Below are 25,923 nucleotides of genomic sequence, written 5' to 3'. Positions count from 1 at the left end.
GAGACTTTGGGGTTTGATGCTAGTCTGTTTCGAAGAGGGGAGTGAAGTTGGAATTGATGCTTTTCTGGGGAGTAGGCCTTAAGGTAGGCTTGATTCACACCTGCTCACAGTAGCCCTCTGCTCGGAGGGAGCAGTGACACCGCTGCCCATGCATCCCAGGGCCCAACTTTGGAGTTTTGTATTTTTCTTCTCACCCTGGCTGGTTAAATAGGATAAGTAGCCCAGGGTGTAATGTGTAAGTATAATAGCAAGACCAAATCATGCTAGGGCTGCAGGCTGGCCTTTTGAGGGGGCCATTCCTCTCTAGTTGCTTAGAAATTCAGTGAAAGCCAGCAGTATCTGCTTATGCCAGCCTGGTGGGCGAAGCCCGGCCTAGTGCCACAATAGCCGCGTCCATGCTGACGTCATACGCGCGTTTCTCACAGATGTTTTGCATTCTTTCCCGCGTGCTCTGGTGTCCGGGCAGAACGTGAGCCGCCCACCTCTAGGAGGCCAGGCCGGCGCCCCGACCCCAGAGTGCCCCGCGCCTCCGACTGCACGCGCACTCTTGGAAGCAAACAATGGCCTCCCTGTTGGGAGCCATGCATTCATGTTTAATAAAGTCCCATGTAGAAGTGGGGAAAAAAGCCCATGAACAAGTCCTGTTGTGTCGTCAAGTACTATAGCCCCTCTATAATCCTTCACGGGCACGGAAAGGCCAGGTTTCCTTTTGCACCTCTTCCGTTTTTTTTTTTTTTCGCCCAAACCAATAGAAAGGGCCTTCCAGCGTCCTGCAGTCCTCTTTCTTTTACTCACATTTTACCCAAGTAAAAAGTCGTTTGCTTCTTTCTACCATTTGTCAGGCCAACCAACTAACAACCGAGAACGTCAGATAAACTCAGGGCAACTCGTCCCCTATTCCGGACCGGTTGTAGTGTCAGTTTCTGCTGAGACTGCACGGCTGTCTCGTAAATCCCAAAGAAGGCCCCAGAAGTTACGGTACTGCTGCAACTTTTCTGCCCTAGCGTTAAAGATCACACCCCACTGCATGCCTCTCCTTGGGTATCCAGTCTTTGCAAGCTTGCCTCTGCACCTGCTGCTTGTCAGGAAGGGTCGCAGTAGGGCCATAAACCTACTGTGCCTCTGAAGAGAAGTGCTGCTCTCTGAAGTGAGGGCTAGTGCGCCTTCTTGGTTCCTCGTTTAGTCCACTGGGCTAAATCAGACCATACAGCCCGATCGGGGGTTAGCAAGTCTCTGCCTAATTTAGCGGTTAATGTTGTGGTTTTCTTTGTCAGATGTTGCAGGGTTTTTTTTGTCGGTGATTGAATGAATTACTGCTTAACCTTTAACTGGGGCATATCTGCCACCTCAGCTGGTTCTCTGGCCTAATGCATTTACTCCAGTAATCTGTTTGCCCTGTGGTCCAAGGTTAGCATGTCGGCGGATTCACTCATCATTTTTTAGACCAACAAAATGTTTTTGTTGAGTTGGCTAACCCTAAACATCTGTTAATCAGTGGCAAGATGCACCAGGTGGTGAACATGTGCTTCACAGGTACAGATGCAACGTTATCTGTGCTGAAGGCCTAACATTTCACTCTTGCTGATGGCACCCAGTTCTTCCTGAGATGCTGGACCTTGATGACACAATGTGAATTACATTCCTGCCTGACCAAGTTCACATATCAGTTAAGAGAATTGTCTTAATCTCAATCGATGGAAAGTGCATGATGTGTGAGGTGCTGGAAGGAATCGGATCGCATTCCAAGAAGGAGTCGAGCCAAAGTGCCAGAGGAGAGCTGCATTAATGGGAAACGAATGCACAGAGAAAAGAATTTCTAGGAGGTGGACACCTCGCTGTGTGGGTGGTGGGCTTTGAGTATAAGATCGAGGAAGATTTCCCAAACTGCAAGATTCACCGAGGTGTGAGAACCAGGACTCCAGAGCTGTTTTTATGGGGCTCATGGAGACACCATGTATACAAGACATACAGTGGCTATCCGGAGGCGGTCCTGCTTACTAGGGGCTGAGTAGCGAACCCCCATGAACCACTTAACAGCGAGACGTACTGTGCACCACAGTGGAGCCAGACTACGGTGGAGCTGATCCGGCATCACTACAACAGCCAAGGCGGGCTTTAGCCGAAACTGACCCCTGTCATATGTACCCCATATCCCAGGACTTCTAACAAACTACTGTGGGGTGACCAAGAGACTCCTGGTTAGATAGTGGTTGCAAGTAGCATCATGCAAGGGGATCCAAAGGCGAAGCCCAGGCTGCCTCCTGCTGTAAATCTATTACACACCTTATTGCTTCTGAACTATTTATGTACAGTGTTACGCTGTTGTGTGAGATTTAAGTAAAGTACTTTTTTCTTTTCAAAAGATTAATCGCTGGATTGACATTGCATTATTGACTTGTTAGTTTGAGTTCTGAATCTCTAATCGCACACCACCTATTTTAGTGCTCGACTTTGATAGTCCAAGGGTCAAGTGGTAAAGGGGGTTCACTTGGCTCTCAGTTTTGTATCTAGTAATTAAGTTCCTCCCCAGGACACCAGTGATAAGCTCCTTTGATTTAAACAATCTTAGCCCAGTCACCCACCATCTGCCCTGGGGCTCCAGAAAAAAGCTTTTCTCAGTAATTAGCCTACTGCTTTCCAGAAATCATTAAAATGTTCACTTTTATGGTAATTTCTCCGTTTTCTTCTCCCTTTTCTGTGAATTGCTCCATTATTTCATATAATTTGGTTACTGGAGTTACGCATTATGTTAAAAAAAAAAACACAAAGTAACTTTCTTCCTTTAACTGCACTCATGTTGTGCTCGGTTTTGCCACCACATACTTAGAACATTTGTGAATTCAAAGCACAATATACAGTCAAGCAATTTGTGTGCCTCTTGCAGTACAAGCAGAACCGTTTGCACCCTCTTGTACACTGTGTGTTGAGTACTATACGAGTCCTATAGAGGTCGATAACATATATTCCTGAGCCCAATGTGCCAACACCTCTTGATATTGGGAATAATATGTGCAGAATACTCCTTGGTGCTTGTGACTGTACAGTTAATCAATTCAAATAATCTTTATTCGGTTTCAGATATTAAAACCATGAAAGCACATGTTAAAATATATTATTATAATAATGTCTGATTAAAAAAAAAATCCTCACAGGGATCAGCCGGCGTTTAGAAATAACTTGTGACAGTGGAAATGCAAAGATTCAATGGCTCCAATATCACGCATACTATACCAATACAGCAATTCAATAAAGATCCATACAGTAAAACACAGCTCTGAGGATATGACATACAGAAGAGCAAGATCATATATAATACATGATACCATAAAAGGCATAACGGGAGCAAGCTGGTTAATCACAACTAGACCTGAGCCTGATAGCATATTTTAAAAAGTTGAGTACATAAAAGACAGTGCTACCTGTCAGCATTTGTAAAAAAATAAAAGCTGGGCCCACTTGCCTAAAATTAGCCGTTTACAGATTCTGAATTAGGAAGGACTTTCTAGGAGTGTCATAAAAACTGCAAAACATCATAAAATGAATGGTGTCCTGTGGAGATTGACCAGCGCAGCCACAGGACGGCAAACGTTGGCCCTTACTCTGACCCCTGGGGTGGGCAAGGAGGAGGCGAAAAGGTTCAAACCGAAACTTCTTCAGCAGAAATCTCTCATATGAGTTTATGAACACCAGTAGGTACAGCTCTGCCATCTGGGTGGTTTTTATCATGACAAAGCGGCGTACACTAGGCTTCATGAGCTCCTGTTCTTCCCTTGTCATGGCCCGCTGCACATAAAAGGCTGCCTTTATAAGGTTCAATTTTCAAAAATGGGGCAACCCAATAGGTACAGGACCTGGGTAAATTGCGATAAGAGAAACAATGGTCCTTACCATCAATAAGGTTCAAGTCTCTCTTGGTTGTCCGGTCCGGGTTAGTAAAGTGATCTCCTCTCCCCATGCTTGTTAAGCTCTCTCTGATGTACTTGAGCCACAGCACAAGTGAGGCATGAACGAGAGCCTAGCAGTCTTTTAAAATGATTATATTTAACATTGTCCCCTTACCCGCCCAGATTAGTACGGTTAAGCCTTCTAGATACTCTGTCCTGGAGTTCCTGCCACTTCTTGAGATCCTGACCCTGACGGTTCCAGATACTGCTTCATACTCCTATTGCGGCTGTGGTTCCTGCTGCTCCTTAATATACTCGTCCTGATGATTCCATATGTGGTCACTGACGGGGCCGGCTTTAGCGCTGGTGGCGCCTAGTGCAACAATCATGTTTGGCGCACTCATGACTTCCTCCTGATTCTCTCACAAACACCCAGCAAAAGTGTTCCTCAGTTCTACAATCATAAGCTATTGCTAAACACAGCGCCCCCCCCTCCACAGGTCAGCACCCAGTTCGGTCGCACTGTCCTAATGCCGGCCCAGGTCACTGACATTCCATCCCATGTGTTATTGTGTTGGAGATGCTTCTGGTCCACACACAAGCTCTCTCTCAGGCTGGCACACAAGATGGATCCGGCCAGACAGAACTTTCCCTTTGGTGCCGGCAGGAAAGAGCTGTCGGGTTCACCCTGACCTGTCGAGGTGTGGGCTCTTCAGCTCACAGGCCTGACCGATCCAGTGTTTATTCAGTCACTGGCTTGCTGGACAGGTGTCCTACTTCAGCCAAGACAAAAGTGGGTACTCCTCTAGGTGAGGGGGTGATTCTCAGAGTCTCTGTGGGGCAAAATAGGAAGAAATGTCTTGAGCTAGAGTAGATCTGGACCCCAACTACCAAGGGCGTGGGGGGAGATATGAGGAGTATGTCACTTATGCAGAATGCCACCCTAATGAGTGAACAAGACTTCCAAAGCATCTACCAATCATATCTGGTTTATCAGTTGTGTCATCAGTCTTTGTTTAGTGCTAGTCTGTCATTCGTGTGGGCTCGGAGCACGGGGCGTTTACAGACCAGCGTCTCAGTTGGATAGTGAGTGCTGATACAGCTTTAGTGCTTGGTGTGCCTGTTGTGTAAAGATTGATCACTGTTCGATTGCAGGGAGGCCACAAGTGGTCATGTTAGCTGGCGAGAGGCCATTTATTTTCTTCATGGAGCAGGTATATAACGTTTGTGTGGCAAGATGTTGCTGAGTGGCTCTTTTATTGGTTTACAAATCCTACAGTGTCTCTGAGACTGCACGACTCAGTTGTGTTGAACTTTCATGAGGGAGGATTTGCCTACTAAACTATGTTTTGTGTTTTCTTTAAAAAACGAACTACCATATTTTGGGGTCATGTGTTGGATTATAAAGCATATCCATGGAGGTGGGTGTATGTAAAATGTTCTAACATACTCTGTGTCATGAGGACTGTCGATAGTTGGTGTAGTAGTGAAACAGTCAACGGTGTTGCGCCCGTGCTCTGTTGGGTGTATGTGAAATGTTATGTGTAACGTGTTCTTTAAACCATGCAATTGGGTGATTAAAAAGTCTTCTTTTTTGTGGGTACTTTGGAAATATAAGCTGGGGTGGGGGGCTCATTGACCTCTCTCTATTGAGTAAAGTAAAAGGTTGGATGGGTAACTCTAACCAGGCTGCACCTTACAGCCATGATCATCTCACAGGGACACACCTCCCCACTCCTCTGCCTTTGTTTCGCTGCACATTCTTACCACCTTTGCAAGTCCAGTTGGTTCAATGGACAGTAATTCCACTACAGGTCCCAGACTGCACTCCTGTTGGAATGGTATCATGGTGACGTGGAGCCTTTTATACTCGCATGTAGCAGGAACGTTTTGGGGCGGGAGCTCAGTCTATGTACAGGGCTGTGGCGACTTTAGATCGTCTGTTTCGTTTTTCTCATCATCGGCGTCTAATGTTTTTGGTTTTGTTTCCCTCTCCCCCAGGGTACTTCTTCCAGATGCAAGTCGCTCAGTGAGTCTCCTGAGGGCCACAGGTAAACACCCAAACCACTCGGTATTGAATGGAGTTAAAGCATATTGTATTTTAAAAGTTTATTGGGCCCATTTTATCAGGATCTATAACTAAGTGCTGCAGCCCAGTTGCCACCCGACGTGAGTTCTGTGAAGGATTCCTATTTGTGTACATAATTTTCAATTATAAACGTTTTAACATTGATTGGCTGCGCGCATTGTTTACATTTTGTAGGGTTTCCTCATAAGGGATTCTCCTTTTCAGCCTCTCTTTCCCTTACGGTATTGTTTTAGTCTTGCAGACCCCATGGGCTGTGACCGTCCAGAAATAAGGATTTGTTAAAACTTAGTCAAAGACTGGAAACTGGGTTCCCTTGTGATTTGGAGTGATCAGGACAGCCATAGTTTTTGTGATCATAAAAGGACTGGAGAGTCACTATTATTATCTGCCATTTTACAGCTTGTCTTTAAAATAATTTGGATGAACATGCCCAAAAAATAATCACGACATACGTGTTTTTTGTGTGCAAGATTTAGCGTTTTGTGCAAAGTACTTTTCAACAATATCATACATTGCTTCTCAGGGAAAATATGCTTCTCACAAAAAAAGCCACTGCAAGATACTGCACAAGACTGCTTCTAGGGGAAAATGTCTCGGTGAGACACGTTCTACTCGAACCAGTCTCCTGCGGATAAAAGTTGCACAAAAATGTGTATCATGGGTAGTCTGCAATGCAAAATGGCAAAATGATACAAGTTCGCCCTGGCATAACGGAAGTTGCGCTAAGATCTCCTTGGCACCTTCAGATGGGCGAAGGAGCGTTTGGCACCTGTGCCAATGAAAGCATGCAGCTGCCTGGGAGTTCACCTTACAATAGGGGAGATGCCTGGCCCCCCGGAACGGTGGCAGTCCTGGGGCCCCGGGAATGGGCACCGCAGAGGGCATCATTCGCGGGCTCACGGCACGTAGTGTTAACTTTCCCTCTGAGTGATGAGAGCCGCGTGTGTAGGGGCGGACGATCATTTATTATTTAATGCCATTTTATATAGCGCCAACTTTACCCGAAGGGGTCAGAGCTCTGTACTAGAAGACCAGGAGGGCAGGCAGGGGAGGGGCTGGATGGTGAGCAGGTGGGTGAGCAGCAGGTGCCGGGAGGGCACCACACCCATGGCGAGCGGCTCCCCTGGTAAATAATTGATAGATGAGTGGGCGACCTGGCGCCACCCGCTCCTGCCGAACATCTGCCTCGTGGAGCCGGAGCCGCTTCCCGCTCAAGGCCCGCCCTCCTCCCCAACCGTCGGAAACGGCGACATCTTTACAATCCCTGCTAACTGAGGGCGTGAAGCCATAACGGCGGAGCAGGGGCTGACCCCTGGGCGACCCCTGTTACCCTGTCGCCTCCCAGGCACGTGCCTGTAAATGTAAACAAGAGAGGCCCCCACCACCTGCATTTCTTCTACTTTACATTTTCCTGAACCTCATTCAAAATTTGGTTAGCAAAAACATATATTTGGTTCCAGAGTAAATTAGAATGCATGAATATGACAAATACCTAATTGTGTGCGCTTTCAGTATTTAGCACAATAGATGATGATCTGTGATTCACCTAAGAAAATATAGGCCCTCACATCACACAATCGAGCATTCATACCTTCAGAATCCTACCTAGCATCACATTAAAAACATGTGATCCTGGCCTTTATGCATAATCCAACATTGTTAACTGCTTGTGTCTTTTATCTTATTTTAACCCTGCTGGTTAGCATCCAATGGATCTAAACGGTCCAAGCACGTTTCGGTGGCTTCTTCGTTCATACTTCCACCTTCTTCAGGACGAAACTTCAGTGGTCTGTACATCAACATGTAGAGCTTTAAGCAGTATGGATGATTAGGCGCTTATGTACTTTTGACGCATTTCGCCAAGGGATAGAAGTACAAATCTATGGATCTTGGTTACAGGGTTTTGCAGATAAGATGTTCTATTCAGGTGGGTTAATACCTTACCAGTGCTGCAGATCATCCGATGTTACGAATGATGCTGTTGCAGCGCATCTGTTAATTTGTGGAAGGTGTATTTTCTTTCTGCAGAGTTTCCTGCACAGGGTCTTCCCCCCCCCCCCCCCTCCCCGAGCATCTCTTTCAGGGTTACCTATAAACTGCCTCCTTTTTCAGGGCAACTTGTCCACAGGTAAACCCCTCCTGCTCCGCCTCTGACCCAAGGGAGTGTGTGCACCTCCCCTCCCTCTGCAGAACATCACACATACAGTGACCCTGTTCATTGGGTGGGACTTCATAGTCTGTGTGTCTTCCAAGGAAGAACCTCCTAAATTGCTGCTGTCCCCAAGACAACAGCCTTCTCTTGGTTCCTGAGGTGAGCACCTCTATCCTGTCGGTAGCCCCAGAGTTCACGGGCCTACCCTCGGCCCACAGGGCAACTGTCCTACTTTACCCTGTCTGCCTCTGTCCGTAGGGCACCAACTCTTACAACATGTTCTGTCATCATGGCAGTCTTTTGTTCCCTGCCTGGGTCCCAAGGATTGCCCTCCTTCCCTGCCTACATCCCAGACTCGACATGCCACAAAGATCGAGGCAGGGTAGTGTCACTACCCTGTCCCTATTCTCGTGGACCATACCCTTACATTTGGCCCCCATGCCAATCCAGCCTACCCAGCCTCTGCCACAAAGGCATGTTTGCTTAGTCCTCTTCGGGCCCCAGGACCACCTTATCCGAAGTTGCCTTGACCATGGCTGTGAGTGAGCGGCTAGGTGCCTGTGCACCGCCCTCCGTCCGTAGGGCACGTATTCTTAGCATGTGTTCCAATGCGCTTGCCTCCTGCCTTGGTATCCGGGGCACCTACTCACCAACTCCTACTGAATCTCGGTCTAAAGGGCAACCTTTTCTACCCAGTCTTGGCATCGGCTCATCTACAGATATATATTGTGCATATAAAATATTACTACATTGGAAACTGTGTTTATCTAATAAACTACATGAGGAGAACTAAGAAATCACTCCAGGCCCACATATTTTGCCATGGTAACCTTGACTAACATGAACCAGCAGGAATGTTGTAGTTCATCATTAATGTACTGGGACAACTACAGCATTGGGTAATGAAGGCAAAATGGTGCTTTTTCGAGACCCTGTGCAAGGTAAATGTGCCCCCGCCACAATACAGTGTCGGGAAGGATGCTTCCGAATGGGACATATAGGCCATTACGGCAAAGAGCCCGGACAAATGCATACCTGGAACGCACTAGTCCACACTTGTAGAAGCAAGGCCACACGGGTCGTGGGCTTCACTTGTGCACATAGGCACAGGAGGACAATTGTCCATCTTTACGCACAAGGAGGAGACATGACTACCCTCTTGGGAGCGGGAGTCCAGTAACTCTGCCCCTTGTGACCCGGAACAGGAGAAATAACGCCCTTCGTGACACACGAACAAGAGTAACCTTTAACTCTCACTCTTGCTTGCAAGTGGGCCCCAACTCTTGCCAGGGCTTGTCTGCTCCAGTCTTTGTTCCTTGTATCGTCAATAACTGTATCTATCGGTTGAAAATGTGGGCGAGCTAGTCTACAAAAAAAGTAGATTGCAAGTTTAAAAAAAGAAAAAATCAAAAAGGAAAACAAATGTTAAAAAATATACACTACAAAAATTAGGAGTATGTGACAAGAAATAAACTTCGATAACCCTTATGTGTAACTTACCCCCTACCCCACACACTTCCCTTAAGCTACCTAGAGCCGTAGTTAGAACAGACGTCTATCCTCCCATAGAACCGATAAAAAGTGATTGGCTGGACTCTGTGACTTTTTCAAATGTCGATATTTTATGGATGAACGGTATGTATTCCCTTGCACCTCAATGCATTGCAGTCTCGATGGTGCGCCTTCATTAGTGCTCGTTTGTGCACAGTAGGTCTGTCCTCCCGGCCCCGCCTTCAGAAACAAGTGCTGGCACTAGTAGCTTGGCCAAAGCCTCGACAGGCTGCAGCCCGGTGAATAACGCCCGGCGGTTAATGCTTACTGTCCCTGCAGGTGAGACACCCCCCCCCCCCCCTATTTCGAGGAGGATTTGGATGTGTTCGTGCTCGAGTTATCATGTTATGGCTGAAACTGGATTAATCCATTTACATCGCGGCCGGGGGCCCTTGTCTGGTTTGCTAACAAGCCTTTGTTTGCTTTTCAGGAGAGTTCTCACCCTGGAGCGGAAGGACGATGAGACCTTTGGGTTTGAGATTCAGGTGAGTGTTGTCCTTGCCCGTTCCTCTTAGGGGGGGTTAAGGAACTGGGCCGGGCTGGAAGCAGGTTCACCATATTATAGGCGGGGCCCGGTTCATTTGATTAGCGCTATAGTAAATGTCGACCTGCCCTGCTCGACTCCAATGCACGGCGCTCAGTGGAAAAGTCAGGGAGTGAAAGAACTCGCCCTGAGTCCTGTACAATAAATAAGCGACGTATTTAACCAATGTGTGTAGCGCCAACCGGTGCTGGACACACAATCTTTTGAGCCCTGAAAGCCGGGGCCAAGTTCCAGAAAAAAACATGTGTGATAAAATTAGCGTTTGAAATGTGCATCAAGGTCATTTCATCATTGGAAGAACTGTCACAACCTCACTGAGCACTCCCTTTAAAGTTTAAGATGAGGTACAAATGTAGAATATTGTATTATAAATGCAAGTAAATATACGATTTATAGGGCTTATTTTTATGTGTAGATCACATGCAGGGATATCCGAGGTTTATGATCATGTTTTGTTTCTGTTGGTGCCTTGAACGGGCCGCCTGATTTTATTTTTTTGAGCGCTATACAAAAAAAATAAGTAAATACTCTCCCAAATGGAAATGTTTAAGAACGGTTCTATTATTTGACCTATTGTAAGTTACATGCATATTTTCCACGTATTGCGGAGTTGACTGAATGAGTCGAAATTACGTTTTAAAACCAGGGGTTCTGCTCGCTGGTGCATTTAAATATGGGCAGTTTTGTTTTGCCTTGAATGTTATAATGCTTGGGTGCAGACAGTCTGAAAAATGACTGCTTGGAGCTGCAGCCTTGCCTCTGGCATCCCACCTCTGTGCTAGTGGCAATGTTGATAACTCTTACATGCCGAGTCTCAAAGGGAAACAGGTGCCCGGCAATACATGGGCCACATCATTTCTGGCCAGTAGATGAGGTGAAGGGTCCTGGCCCAATTCTTGGGCTCTTATTATAAATTGTTGGTGGGGCCTGATCCCCACAAGCCCCTTTAAACTGGTGCCTATGGTTTGGGGTGGTGGGCGTCTCTGATGTGGTTACAAGGGATTGTGGGCCATGAGGTGCACTTCAGTTGTCAGGGGTGGCTTGTGAGTTCCCACTGTGCATCTTAAAATAGACTCCAAAACGCAGACTGCCAGAAGAACTTGATCCTTGTATAAAGTATTCCCCAGGAAAAATAGAAAATAGACTTCAAATAAAAGCTGCTAAAGGCCCGATAAATTATTTACCGAGAAAATTGCATACATTATTCCTATACAAAAATAGAAAACGGGAGTTCAAAATACAGACTACCATAGCTTAGACCTCTCATAAATAGTTCCCCTTAAAAAATTAAAAAATAAAAAACCTGTGTTTACATCCCAAGTCCATCCAAACTACCATCCCTCGCATTTAAGTGCTGGGCCAAGTATCAAGTCTAACTCCAGTACTAGTATATTGCGTGGCAGGTGCAGAACAGCATTTTTGTTTGGAGATATTTTTGTGGAGTCAAGATTTTGGTAGTCTCTGATTTAGAGTCCATATTTTACCAAAAGCTGTTTTGCTGTAAAGGTCTTTACTTGTAACCGGAATAAAGGCTTGAGAATGGTCAAGAGCTGCAGATGGAGGGGACTCGGGGATTGTATTCCATGCTCTGGCCTGTTTCAGATTGCGTCCTCCAAACCCTGGCCTAACTTGTGTCCCTCCCCTCCTCAATTTCTGGTCAAGTGTCTCACTCTCTTGTCCGCAAGGTTTTAAGACCTGGCTCTTTACCAGTTCCTCAGTATGAGCTCTACATATACTTCCGTTTGATGTCCATGTCTGCAGCGGCTTTACGCCTTCGGGCAAAGTTTGTGCTTTATAAGGCTAATATTGATTCAATCATTCATATATTTCAAATGTGGGTATGTATTAGTCTCTCAGTTTCCACATGTGTGTAACTGTTCCCCTCATTGGTTCGTGTGGTGTGTGGCATGAAGTGGCTATGGACCTCAGTGTATGATGTCTCTTGGCTTATGTTTCAGACGTATGGCCTGCACCATCAGGACAAGAATACGGTGGAAATGTTCACCTTTGTGTGCCGTGTTCATGAGCCCAGCCCAGCTCAGCTCGCAGGACTCAAAATGGGTGAGTTTGCGCCCTTGCATGCTTATAAGCTTACAGACAATGGAAGTTGTTAAAGTCAAGCTTTTTATCTTTGACCTACACTTCATTGTCCCCTCCTGTAATTTAGAGGTGTTTTTGTGCTTCACGCAGCGCACTCAAGACCACGCTTATGACACCCTCATGCGTAGATGTATACTATTATTAGGTGGAGCCCGAATAACCCTAAAGAAAAAGGCTCTGAACATCCAAAAACAGTACTACAGGGAAAGATTGAACCTTCACCTACTTGTAATCTGCAATAACTGATCCGCACTATAGGAACATATGGATCAAAACATGAATATCAGAACACATTTAGATATCATTACGCAGTCTTTGAAGGATCTTCTTCTTCTTCTATAGGGCTTCTAGTATGAGTTACGTCAAATATGATGCTGATCAGTTCACCCCAGGGCAAATATAAGCTGCTGCATAAGACGTGCAGTCACCTTGTGTTTGTTGTTGTTGAACCGCATGAGGGTGTTCTATGGACACTTGATTTTTGTGATGAGACTTCGTTGTATGAGTTTATAAGGTCTGTGTCATATCTCATTTGTTTTGATGTAAGTCTACCCTTATGAGGAATGTATATATAAATTGCTTTCAAATGGTTACGGGAAATGTGCTACCTTGTTATAAGTTGAGGGCTGTCTCACAGAGCAGCACCAGTGTCTTGCGGGAGGGGTGGTACTTATAAACAGTGAACTTGAGTATGTTGTGCAAGCCATATTGGTTACAAGTCCCAATAAAGGCTGATCCATTATTGTATGCTACAAGTACCGTAGGGTTTGAATCTTTCCCTGTAGAGAACCCTTTCTCACTGCTCTTCTGACCGACTGATGGGCACAACACAGCATTTGGGTCCTATATTTGGCAAAGCACTGCCGCCACGCCACACCACTCGAGCCACATCATCAGACATCTTAAAACCAGTCAGATAAACTTTGCCTAAACCTACCACACCATCTGGCCACCTTCATGGCAATTTACCTGGCTAGCAATGCTGTCTAGAAACCATCTGCATAGGTTGGGCTATTTACGACAAGCAACCCAGCTGAACAAAAACAGCTAAGAGCGTAGACATCCAAGCACCTGACGCACCACAGACCTATCTAGCAGGATGTAACTCCTTTTACTTGCATGTTCACCAGCATAAACCATTACTAAACTGCACATTTTACAAATATATACACTGTCCAGGCACAACTATACGACCATACAGGACCTGTCAATGGATCCCTGAAGCATGTACAGGAGTACCAGATTACGAAAGCTCTACTATGCTAATGGTTAAGGCGCATCGTCTGAATCTATCAGTTTTTCCACAGTATTCCCTGGTTACCTCCGAGGCTGAGCGCTTGATCAGCACTGCCCGGCGTATATACTGGGTCTTGAATAGGCCTTGAATAGGCCTGGGCAGTAAATTCCGTTCCGCTCGTGGAATTTGGGTAATTTCGCGTTCCGCGGAGAACGCAAATTTGCCCAAAATTCTGCATTCCACATCTTTGCGGAATTATTTGCTTATTCGCGTTCTCAAAATGCGTGTTTCGCAAGATGTTTCTCCCCGAGCACGCAAACAGCGGTCGCGAACAGGAAAAAAGCATTGCGAACAAGCGATTCCGCGTGTTCGCGGCTTTTTTTTTTTTTTTTCCTGTTTCGCAGAACTTTGCATAGAGCATTTACGCAAATTCCGCCCACCTCTAGTCTTGAACAGTGACTGCTTGACAGACTCCTCCTTTCCGTGCTGTGGGTAGGAGCTTCTTCGAACAGCGACTGCTCCCATGGGGTGTCTTTGACACGCTGGTCATCAGAACTTGGACGGCCTCGGTTCTTCTTGAGTGCTTGCACTGCCCCACCCTACCGGCCCTGCTGAGAAGTGCTGCTGCTGTCCTGTTTGTGCACAGCTGGCATGCTAAGAAATGTGGACTCTGTCCTAGTTCTCATTACTTACATGCTGGTACTGCCCCATTACGTATACCTACCCTTCTGAGAAGTGCTGGTCTTGTCACATTACAGACATAGAGTTGCCCTGTGGAGAAGTGCTGGCACTGCTCTAGTATATCAGCTAGGGATTAACTTGTGCTGATGGCCAGCACTCATTTTTGGGGGCTAGGACTTCTTTTCCATTATTAGACTTTGACCCTTGGCAAGAGGGAGAAAGCCAGTAAAAGGGCAAAAAAATGCCAGTGAAACAGAACCTGCGAGATAGAGACGGGCAGTGTAGGGTGGTGGAAGAAAGAGGGATAAGGTAGAATCCAGGAATACATTGTACCGCTGCAGTCACTTTCTTTAAACCCATATTAAGCACTGACACCAACCCAGTCCAAAAGTCCACTAAATGCATAGCAGCCCTCTGGGTTATTGGTACGGTTTGATAAGTCATAGCTGGCATGCTGAAAAGTGCTGGTACGACTTGATTCAATGTATAGCCGGCGTTCTGCTGCTGCCACATTGGACGTTCAGCATCCCCTCTGAGAAGTGTTTGCACTTTGCGTTTGATTAAATGTGTGCTTGCCTGGCTGAGCAGTCCAGATACTTTCCTAATATGCCTGCTCTGTGGAGAAGTGGTGATACAGCCCTCTGCAGTGGCTTTGCCTACAACCAGGGCCACTGGAACTATGCAGCAGGGGAGGACCAAATTATGCAGCAGGGTTAACTAAATTATGTGGCAACAAAATGCCGATTATTCAGCTTAATGCGGCACATTTTATGATGGAATTACTTCATTATTTTGTCATTTTTCCCCCGCATGTTAACACCTCCTGGGCAAAGGTTTAACCCCATTAGTACCAGTTTAACACCCAAATACAGCACCAAGTAACACCATGGTGCCCAGCCAACCGTTGCCAAGGGCCTGCCACTGCATTGGCAGGACGTGCTTTTAGTTAACTTTTGGTCCTTTCATGATGGAAACCACTTTTTTGTGTGGTTAAGATGCGCAGTTTATGCAGCAGATAATGAATGGGTTGTGTGGCTAATGCGGCAATATCCCATAATTCCGGGGGGCTGGCCTGCCTGTAAGTGCTAGTATTGCACCTCCCTGTGAAGTACCAGGCCGCACTGCTGACGAGTGCCAGCACTCTCTCCTTTATAACACAATTCGTCCACTGAGAAGTGCTGGCATTGCTTCGGTGCCTGCGAGAAGTGCAGACCGTGACACCAAACTCCAAGTTCCCCTCATAGAGGGGCCCAGAGCCAGCGCGGATGTGAGAGGGAACACGCACAGGGGAGGGGGTGGTGTGATGGCTTCTTCTTTTGGGCGCGGCTGCCCCTCGTGTCCTCGCCCCCTCTTTGGAGCCGCTGTCTTCCCAGTCAGGAAATGACACTGCGCGTTTATTGTACTTGTGCTGGGAAGTGGCCCGGACTCCTCTGAGCGGGGAATGAAAACATGTGCTTCTCGACAGAACAGAGGCTGTAAAAGGGGGGCAGCCACATGTGTCCTGTGCATAAACCCTCGTGGGGCCACTCTGCTCCCTTAGGGCCCAGAGCCTGCTGTAGAGGACCACGCTGGCGTTCATCCGCCCAGGCAACTCCTTGGGTGTATCATGTGCATGATGCATAGGTAGAGTAAACAACTGCAGGTTTCGGGGTTCAGACGCAGTTCAGGGAGTAACTGCCAGCTGCAAAGATCTTGGCTTCGGATGCTCGGCGAAGGAAAGAAGAGTGCCTACTACTGTGGTCCTGCACTTCAAGCACAGTGATAAATGGTGCTTAATTTGTAAAAAAAAAAAAAAAAAAAAAAAGTGCTGGGCTTTCGCCAGGAGGCCACTGCAGCATGCAACACAACTTGTCCCTGCCAGCGCTGCCAATGACAGTAGCAACACAGTAGTGCAAGTGTGACAGTTCAATCTATTTCAGGCCTCCAGAGCTATAAGAATGGCGTTGGTGGAAGGTAATACTCGTTTTTAAAGTATATCGAATTAATAATTACCGGTTGTGGTCATCTCCAACCTAGTCAGACATCACCACCTTGTGGCAGACTGTCACAAGCTCCGGTGTTGGCAATTAAGTGCTGGTGCCGAGCACCGGGAACCACCTGCTCAAATTAAGTGGCTGCTTACTGCAGAGATCTGTAACACACGTCCAGATCAAGGGTTCCAAACACAGCGAAACGACTCGGACGGCAAAAAGTATATTCCAACACCCATGAGATAGTTTAGTGTGTTGAAGGCAGCGCCAGTGTATGTTGTCAGTTTGAATAACTAACACCTCACCTTCGCCAAAACGAACCCCAATCGAATTCGAGCCTAGCGTACAGGCCAGGAACTACGTCAAGTGTGAGCAAGCACTGACGAATTGAATAGGCCTCGCTTCAAAATGCGAGGACTTTGTTATTTTCTTGCCAGTGTTTGCTTGTAAGGCATAGTGAAAAATAGACCCCCCCCCCCCCAAAAAAAAAAAATATGGCTAAAGGCACATTGTATCTGAATGCATCATCTCTTTGGAGAATTTGATCTGTGTACAGGTGCATCATGATTCATGCACACGAGTGGCCATTTTGAAATAGGTTTTCTGAAAAAGCGTTCCAAGATGGCCACCAATACGTGCACACGCGTCTAGCAAAACACATTTATACACTTCAAATCGCACCAGTAGCTAATTTTGGCTTTTTTTGTTAAGTTCAATTTACTGTTTCAAGATAGCCAAGTAACCTTGTAGCAGTGTGCAGCTGCTAAGACCTTGCAGAAAATATATATTTTTTCAATCGGAAGAAATGTAAAAAGTAGGTGGCAATGGTGAGAAGCACGAGGAGGTGAACAAAAGCAAAGGATGAGCAGAGAGGTGTGACTGAGCAACAGAGGAACCAGTTGTGGGTTAATAAGCAGCAGACCAGCAGGAAGGGATGGTAGAGCAATGGAAGAACTGGTGGGGGTAATGAAAAGAAGCAAGAGTGGGAAGGGGTAGCAGGGTTAGAGAAAGAAGTGGAGAAGAGCAACATGTACAGGGGTGGGGGGAGATGTAAAATAAAAGAAGCCAACAAGAAAAGAGAAACAAATACACTCCCATCAACTGCTAAGAAAAAGGTGTTTCTAAATTGTAAGCAATGGAAGGATACAACTCATCCATCAGGAACCGTGTAAAACAGCATTTGAGGACAGACAAATCCAAGAAAATGAAGGAAAGCCATTGAATAAGAAGCAAAGAAATGAGATTGACTAGAAAGCTAACCAATGATCAGCAATGTGCTGACTCAAAGCCCACTGTACCACGTATTCTACTGTACTTAATAGGACTTGTCCACAGACTGCTAAAGCTGTCGGTAGATTAGATCGAAAAATGAGTGTTCACCACATTCATTACTGAAAAGGAGCCTCCAGGTCGAGTGGCTGCATGTTAAGCAGCAATCAGAACCCTAGAAAGCCATGAGCTGATCTAGAACCAGGTCGAACAAGAACCAGACTTCCAACAAGATACCCATTCTCACCAGCTTAAAAACAAATTGTTGTAGCATTTTTAACCCTATTCGTCGAAGCTGAAAGTGGAAGGGGCTGGTGACTGTGCCTGTTGTGACATGAACATTGAAGTTTAAGATGCAGGTAGATTACTGCTTAATACATATAGGTCTTCATTACCGTTCAGGTGTACCACTAGCCGAATATGGGTGTGTAGGTATCAGTGAAGGACTGAGGCCCCTTCCATTGATGTGCTCTGAAGTCTTAATCCTAAATATTTTGCGGTCTACATGGAAAAAGTGGACAGCCAAAGTATGAACAGAAAAATGATATTAGGAATAAGAATATATTCAAAAATGCAATTTTTGGGAATGAAAAAGTGAGACGCAATACTGCAGGTTCGAAAAATAGCGGTGTATTTTATTGTTTTATGCATGTACAAGAGGGAAATGTGAGAGGGGGTACGGTTAAAACCACTGAACCCACTTAACCTGTAGAGATGGGAGTATTTAAAAAAAAAAATGTATTTCACAGTTTTACCAACGCGTGCAGAAAAGGGCAATTTTAAATTATGACAGACAGACTTGATGCAGGAAAGCAAGGGCAATAATTAAAAAATATTTCCCAGTGAAGGCAGCAATCAGTGGTTCACTACATGTTGATATGCCAATGCCTGGCAAACAGTGATGCTACAGAAGTCTTTGGAAATACATAGAAAAAAATACATGAAAAACAATGTTGATAGATAAGGATTGAAGAAAAAGCCTGTAGAGTTACAAGTGAAGCAAGACTATTTTACATTGAGTCTTATCCCAAAAGTAGAAAAACGGCCTGCAGTTAAGTTTGCAAGAAAAAGAAATGTAAATAAGCATTTTTCACTGTCGCACAGGCCTTATACGAGTTTTCACTCTAGTTCATGTAGAAAGTGGAGACACTTGGTAACCCCAAACAGACTTTGCAGTCTATGTTCCATCTCATGGCCATGCACATCTCCCGATCTGCATCCATTTGTTGTTCACGCTCATCAAATGCAAACTTGTAAATCATACCACCGTCCTCTGTACACTCAGAATATTTGTCTTGCTTATTTAAATCCACCAGCTTGTCTAATATGTTGGCTTGTTAGCTTACTTAATTTAATTTGACCATTTAAACTTAAAACAAATTCTGTCTATTTTTTCTTCTAAAGAAATCAATTTATCATTAACATTTTTTTTCCACTTTTCCTTTAAAATGTTTTCCTCTTTCCACCTCTTCAGTCCACATTATCGAGCACACACAGTCCTTTGCCTGGCAAGACTTGGGTCAGTGTGGGACAGGTATCCTGTCCTCATTCCCTGTCTTCGTGGGGGCCTACCTACTTTCTTATAGGCCTTCAAATAGCCATTTGGCTCCTCCTTGAGGGGGTGACTCAGTCTTCCCAGTGCCCATTTGTCCTCTTAAGCCTTCCCACTCCGACAACACCCACCCCGCCTTCAAGTTCTCAACCCTGTCCAGTGTCATCTCAGGCTTATGTTCTTAATACTTTGGGTCCTCTGACTTGTCTCCCCCAATCCTCCCTAGTACCCTCTCCTCCCCGTGCCCACAGCTCGTCTATCCACTATTGTATTGGGTATCTCCGACCTTTCTTCCCCCTTTTAAATGTGGTACCAACTTATACGGCCCGACCGTCTGTTTCACTTAGGGCCTCACTCTGTGTTCTCAGAGCCACTTGTTCTCTTGTTATCCCATACTTCTGTGGTAGGTGCTCTTGGGTCCTTACAGGGGGTAAGGGGAGCTCTCACCCAACCCTCGTGAGGACGAGCGCCCATAGTTTCCTTTCTTTCCTGCCCTTCTCTGTCCTCGCTGGATAAACGTGCCAACCTAGCCATCTTTTTGGATTTGCTACACCTCTTTTTCACCTGTGGATCTCCTGTCCATCATAGACTGCACCTCCTGTTCCCTTCCTCTGCTGAAGGGACATGGATGTAGTTGGCCCCTTGTGTTAGAATATTTTTTGTTAATATGACTATTCCTCTTTTCAGGAGACACCATCACTGGTGTGAATGGTATCAATGTGGAAGGCGTGAGACATCGGGACATTGTGGATATCATAAAGGCATCTGGAAACGTAATCAGGTAAAGCTAAAACCGTCCTGGAGTTTTCAGGTTAAAACTGTCCAGGCGTTTTCAGGTTAATACAGTCCAGGCGTTTTCAGGTTAATACCGTCCAGGCGTTTTCAGGTTAAAAACGTCCAGGAGTTTTCAGGTTAAACCATCCTGGAGTTTTCAGGTTAAGGTTTGCAGGTCTTTTCTACTTGTTTAATGGCTGGAGTCCTCAGGCCACGGCTAGTGGGCCAGATGTACTTCCTTAATGGCTGCCCCAAGCAAGCAGAGTAAAAGCTCACAGGCTTAAACTACTCGGTGGTCTGCTGGTTCAATACTGCAAATGAGGGCAGTCATTTAGACTTCCTGTTCTGAGATATCATCTCTGTTGTGCATTGAAGGTCCATTGCAGCGTCTCTTGTAGTTGATTTCTTGGTAGGGGTGTACATTTGTCATTGATGTTGTGCGCATGCTGGAACTCTGCAACTAGAGACCCAATGCGCACACATCTTTGACGCTTATGTGCGAGGGTACTCGCTGTGTGGTGAGAATATTCCCCACAGAATTAAAATGCTTGCCGTGTTATTCATCTTGCAGGTTGGAGACCTTGTACGGCACAGAAATACGACGGACGGAGCTGGAAGCTCGGCTGCAGTATCTGAAGGTAGGAGACAGACCAATCGGGGCAGGTAGCATCTAGCTTTTAGTTTGTGGGACCAGAGCGTCTTGTGTCAGAGTGTCTCTCTGTTTCATATTGTACTGGGATTATGGGGAGGCTGCTCTAGTGAAAGGGAAGCGGTACAAAAGGGGGTGGTGATGGACGGAGCATCTGAACCAATCAAACACTCACACCCAGTCAGCAGATCTGGGATTAATCCATCACCGTTCTTTAGCCCACTCTGCCACCCCAGTTCAGACATGGCCATATGCAAATCAGTCTGACCCTGTGCCTCATGGGAACAGTCCAGCCTGAACTGCCAAGCCATGCCTTCCCTGGACCGGAAACAAGCTTCCTAGGATTAAACCCAGATCTGTTGACTGGGTGTGAGTGTTTGATTGGTTCAGATGCTCCGTCCATCACCACCCCTTTTTGTACCGCAAGTGAAAGGGAAGGCATGCTACTTGTCCTGATTTTGGTGTATTGTGTTTAATGATGTATTCTTATTATTTTCTAGCAAACTCTTTATGAAAAATGGGGAGAATACCAATCTTTGATGGTCCAGGAGCAGCGCTTAGTCCATGGTAAGGAGGGGCCTCCTGTGCAGGAGACAGAGCTATAGTTTTGTGCAGTAGGAAGAGACTTCACTATGGAAGGGGGAGTTCTTGGGTTCTTGCCTACGGTTACATCTTGAGGGCAGCTTCCATACTTCCTATTCAAGGGTTGTTGGTAGGAGGCTTCCTGTGGCAAGGGTGGTAGAGGGCAAATTTCCTAATTTGTGATTAGGTAGGCGGGCTTAATCTATCAGGAATAATCGGCTGTGGGCAGGAGCTTGAGATGGAGTACGTTCATGTACAGCAGAGAATGGCATTCATGTGCCTGGGATGGAATTGGGGATTCATGTGCCGGGGCGGATCCTGGGAAGTGACGCTCATTGAGCAGAGGGTGGAGTTGAAGGCTTCCTCAGCAGCTGCTAAAGTGGTTAAGGGTCCCAGAGATGTTGTGAGAATACCTTGTTTTCAGACATTGGCTTTCCTCTCACAAATCAATGATTTTAAATGCGATATCCCAGTGAGTTTGAGTGAACTAAACAAAAACTCCACGTCCCAGAAGGCGTTGATCTGCTAACTGAATGCTCGGACCTGGAATAAGGTGTCCTTTTGGCAGTTATCCATTTATTGTTTTTTTCTGTTATTTTATTTGGTGAAATAGTAACACTGGAGCTGTGCAGCGGTTGGAGGGAAGGTTGTAGCTACCATTGTTGGCACTGGAAGTGAGGGCCTTCAGTTAAGAGGAGGGAGAGTTATTTGCAGATGAAGAGGTGAACAGGGGCATTCTGTGCAGAGGCTGGGGTAGCTGGTGCTTCCAGTGGAGAAGATGAAATGGGTCTTAGTATAAAGATTTCGAGAATTGGTATGGTGGGGCTATAGGAGAAGCCTTTTCAAGCATGTGGAAGTTCAACTCTTTTCTCTCGGACAACATGTTACTAAATCTCAGGTACCTTTCTGGTTGACTGCCTGTTGTACTCAATGGCCACTCTGGCCTCTCGATCGTTGCTTTTGGTATGTGAAACTATAATACTAAATAAACATTTGTGTTCTCTCCTAGGGATTGTCGCCAAGGATCCGAGTGTCTATGAGACCCTGGAGTCTGTGCGCTCCTGCATCTATGGGACGAGCATCTATGGTGGACCTGAGTCCTTGAGGCACTTCCTCTCTGCCGGGAGCACGTGCAGCAGTGCTAGCTGCCTCAGCAGTGCCTGCGAGGAGGACCCCCTGTACCAGACTTGCTACTTCGACTCAGTCGACTCCCTGGAGGAGGTCCCTGCTCTCCACTGCAAGGCTAACAGCAGTAACAACCACCCCAACCGGCCCACGCTAATCCGCAGCTCCAGCATGAAGTGTGCTACCAATGGGGGACCCACACGCAGCTGGGATAAGCCGCGAGAGCAGAGCAGCTATGTGGCTCCACCCAGAAAATCCAAGCACAAAAGTTTTCGCAAAAGGCTCCTGAAATTTATCCCTGGACTCAACAGATCTCTAGAAGAGGAGGAAAGCCACTTGTAGGGTTGTGTTTTGAACACGGCGAACCTTTGTTGGGGTTGTGTCCGAACCTAAAGTGAGATACGCCTCTCACACAAGGCCTACGGATTGGGGAAGCTCCTATTTCTGTCATATTCTTTGGAATGAGCCAAATCCCTAACATTGGAGATCCTCCGTCTTGTTTATGGACAAAGCCTAAACCAGAGTCCAGGAGAACCCTTGTAGGACCATTCAAGGTGGCGATGCCTCTTGGTTTTTGGATTGAGCACAGATTCAACCTGAGGAGCGCCTATGTAAGGGGTACAGACTAGGAGATCTAAAACCTTGTTTCTTGACCTAACGATGGACCAACCCACAGAGCTTTATGTACTGAGACCAAAAGGGAGTGGAACGTTTCCATCCTTCTCTTCCTTTCCGGGCTAAAAGTTCCAACCCAAGGAGGGGGATGAAGGGTGGCTCTGGGTCATTTGTTCAGATTTTGCACTGTAGGGTTTGTGCGGTCCAGGATGACCCATGGAAGGCTTGACTGGTAAAGTCCTCAAGGTCCTACAGGGCTTAGCCCGAAGCAGACGAGCACTGGTAGGGTCTACACGCGCTTTTCGTATGGTTTGCTCCACTTGTGCCGTAAGCTCAGCTGGATCCCTGAGGCGCAGAGCACCATGAACAGAGAGGAGGGACACGGCTGGCGGCGAACCCTGGAGATCTTGTGGCTCTGGCAGGGGATTGGTGGAGGCCCATCTCCCTGCCACAAGAAACTTTTCTGTAATGGATCAGCCTTGTATACGGGCCTGGCCAGACTAAGTTATTTATTTATTGTTTTTGTACGTGAGAGTGTTTATCGCGATATTTGCTTGTGTTCTTCTGTTTTGTCATGTATGCCTCTCCGGGTGGGTGGGGGTGGGTCAGTTCTCGCTCTCTGAGGGCGGAAAGCGGAAGGAAGTGTGCTCGGGTTGTGCAAGTGTGCTCGCCCGACGCCCCCGCCGTTCATTCCCTTCGTGCAGTGTCACGCTCTGAGCCTGCTTTTCATTATTTAATTGGAAGCACATCTCTCTTTGAAGGCCGGCGAGGGTCTGAGGGGGCGTTGAGGGCTTTCCAGGCGCGCTGACGAGAATCCCAACCTTTCACTCCTTCGAGCGGCGTCTGTGCTGCAGATGGAGCCAAGAACTCATTGTGGTCAGGCAGCCCCCGGGGGTACACCGGGCCGGCAGATGTCCGGAGCAACAGAGGGTGGTGGCCTCGACACGTGAAGAGCTTCCGGTGTCGCCATGGCCCACGGAACCTTCAGTTAATGCTGTTTTTAAAAAATAAAATGTAAATTAAACATCCCTTGCTGTCCTGGAAAATGGCAAACGACAAATTCCAGCATGCCAAGTGGGTTTTAAAAGCCAGGACTGCTTGAAGGTGTGGCACGGCGTGGGGTGTCTTAGCCAGTTGGCGGGAGGCAGCCGTGACGGGGTGCACCGGGTTAAGTTGAGCCCCCTGCTCAATAGGTTACGCTGCATGGCAGCCGTCGCTTGGCACGTGTGCCCGGAGCGGGCCTGGTGTGGGAGCCCCAAGCAGCTGGGCAGTTCTAGAATACCACTGCACTTGGGGGGATATCAGGGCGTGGGGTAGGCAGTTCCACTGCGCGCCTCCCCTTTGCACAACAGCAACATGTGCCCCTAAATACCAGCACGTTCCAAGGATGACGGATGCCCCCTGCAGCACGCGTCTTGGCCAACAGGTGCCCCCACGCCCAGTGAGTGCGCATACCAGCACAGCTGAACGTCCCGTTGCATGGCATGTCTGCTTGTCTTCGGGCCCGGAAGGAACCACCGTCCCCAAGCTCAGGCTCGAAGTTCAACGTTTCCTCTTGTAGGAATGTGTGACTGGTTCCAAGCTGGGCTCGCCCCTTTCCGGCCACCGAGAGCCGTGCTGGGCAGCGTGCAGGCAGAGCCCGGAATGCTGAAACCCGTTCACAGTGGTCTGGTCTGTTGCAGGCACCCCGACCCCGAGGGAGAAGCAGGGTGAAATGGCCCATGCCTCCGGCTTTCAGTTTCAGGGTGGATTGGGGAGGTCAGTTTTAGACACTTTTCCCCTCTTTTGATCAAGCTAGACTCCGTAGATTCTGTGGGACTGTTTCTGAAGCGGGCCAGGCACCCATGCCTGCAGGGCTTGTGTTGCAGCAGAAATGTGGAATATATTCACCATCTGGAAAGGTCAGCTTCCCACCTAGAGTTCTCTGCAGTGCCTCTATGTTCATGGAGTCCCCTACAGCTTGGCATCTCCCATCATCTGGCTTTGTGGGCCTTATTTATTTAGGCTGAGTTTGGGGCATTGTGGCAGGGTATGTGTTTGGAATGGGTCTTAGACACCCACACACACAATCGAGTTTGGGGTGAATCTGGGACACCTGAGTAGAGTTATGGGTTTGTGATGCAACTTGGGTATCCGTGGCCGTGTTTTGGTTTTGAATGGGATTTGTGTACCAGCACCGGTATGCAAGCTTGGAATATGGTTTTGTCACTCGCACCAGCACTGGTGTCTGGAAGTGAGTTTGGAAGGGAACGTTGACAAGACTGCTCTTGGGCTTGGCGCTGCACTCTGGCTCCTGTGCAAGGGTCTGTTTGATACAGCACTTAAGTAAGTGAGGTTGGACTAGAGCACCCGAGCTGGGGCATGAGTTTGGAACAGGGCACATTCATGTAAGCCTAGGAAGAAATTTAATATAGGGAGCTGGCAACTGTGCCCGGATGAGAGTTTGCAGGTTAATTCTATTGCAACACACGTGCCAAAGGTTTTCACAGCAAAGAACTAATTGAGACCGAAAGAGTACGTACAAAGGACTGCATGACAGAGGGGGAAAAAACTCATGAACTGCACCCACAGAAGGACAAGATGGAACTTTTCTTAAAATAATAAACAAAACAAACCAGTTGATGGTTTAACAAATGAAAGTATATATTTGTACGTAAATGTATGGAAGTTGTCTCAGTCCTACACATACATCTTCGGCTCTGCTGTCGTCGTCACTTGATGGCGAAGCCTGTAATTAATTTGTCCTATTCTTTATTAACCTACGTTGCAAGGGATTGATTGCTAAAAATTGGACGCTCCTTTAAATGGGATTCCTTTTTGCTTTGAGCTTGCACTAAATTAAAGAGGTCAGAAGCAGAGAGTAAAACGATTGGTTTTTGAAAAAACAAACAATTCTATGCTTCTAAATAAAATGCGAGTTGGAACCATTTAAGGGCAAGTTATTCTAAAATGTCCTTATTTAGACTGTTTTGCATTAATATCTCAAAGTCAAGCTATTTAATTTGTCTGTACCCTGCTACAGTGAATGTTGGCTGATTACTGCACCCTGTTATAGATATGTCTGCCACCCTCATTGCTGTGCATTTTGATTTCTTCTAATGTTTCCTAGTGAAGGGGTTTAGTCTCATATTTGCCCATGAAGGCCAAAA

At 46.8% G+C, this 25,923-nt stretch overlaps 1 protein-coding gene across 1 annotated transcript in view; it reads left to right on the top strand.

Moving 5' to 3' along the window:
- TAMALIN (trafficking regulator and scaffold protein tamalin) overlaps nt 1–25,703 on the top strand; it is a 43,030-nt gene extending 17,327 nt beyond the window's left edge. Inside the window, exons 2-8 of the mRNA XM_078686029.1 lie at nt 5,886–5,935; nt 10,107–10,161; nt 12,179–12,281; nt 19,717–19,810; nt 20,375–20,441; nt 20,953–21,019; nt 22,044–25,703. Of these exons, the coding sequence (XP_078542155.1) occupies nt 5,886–5,935; nt 10,107–10,161; nt 12,179–12,281; nt 19,717–19,810; nt 20,375–20,441; nt 20,953–21,019; nt 22,044–22,501 (894 nt within the window). The 3' untranslated portion in view covers nt 22,502–25,703. The remainder of the gene's footprint in view (nt 1–5,885; nt 5,936–10,106; nt 10,162–12,178; nt 12,282–19,716; nt 19,811–20,374; nt 20,442–20,952; nt 21,020–22,043) is intronic.
- The last annotated feature ends 220 nt before the right edge of the window (nt 25,704–25,923 follow it).

This window comes from Lissotriton helveticus, chromosome 1_1, assembly GCF_964261635.1.
Source record: "Lissotriton helveticus chromosome 1_1, aLisHel1.1, whole genome shotgun sequence".
Lineage (NCBI taxonomy): Eukaryota > Metazoa > Chordata > Amphibia > Caudata > Salamandridae > Lissotriton > Lissotriton helveticus.
This window is presented reverse-complemented; position numbering and strand designations above follow the sequence as displayed.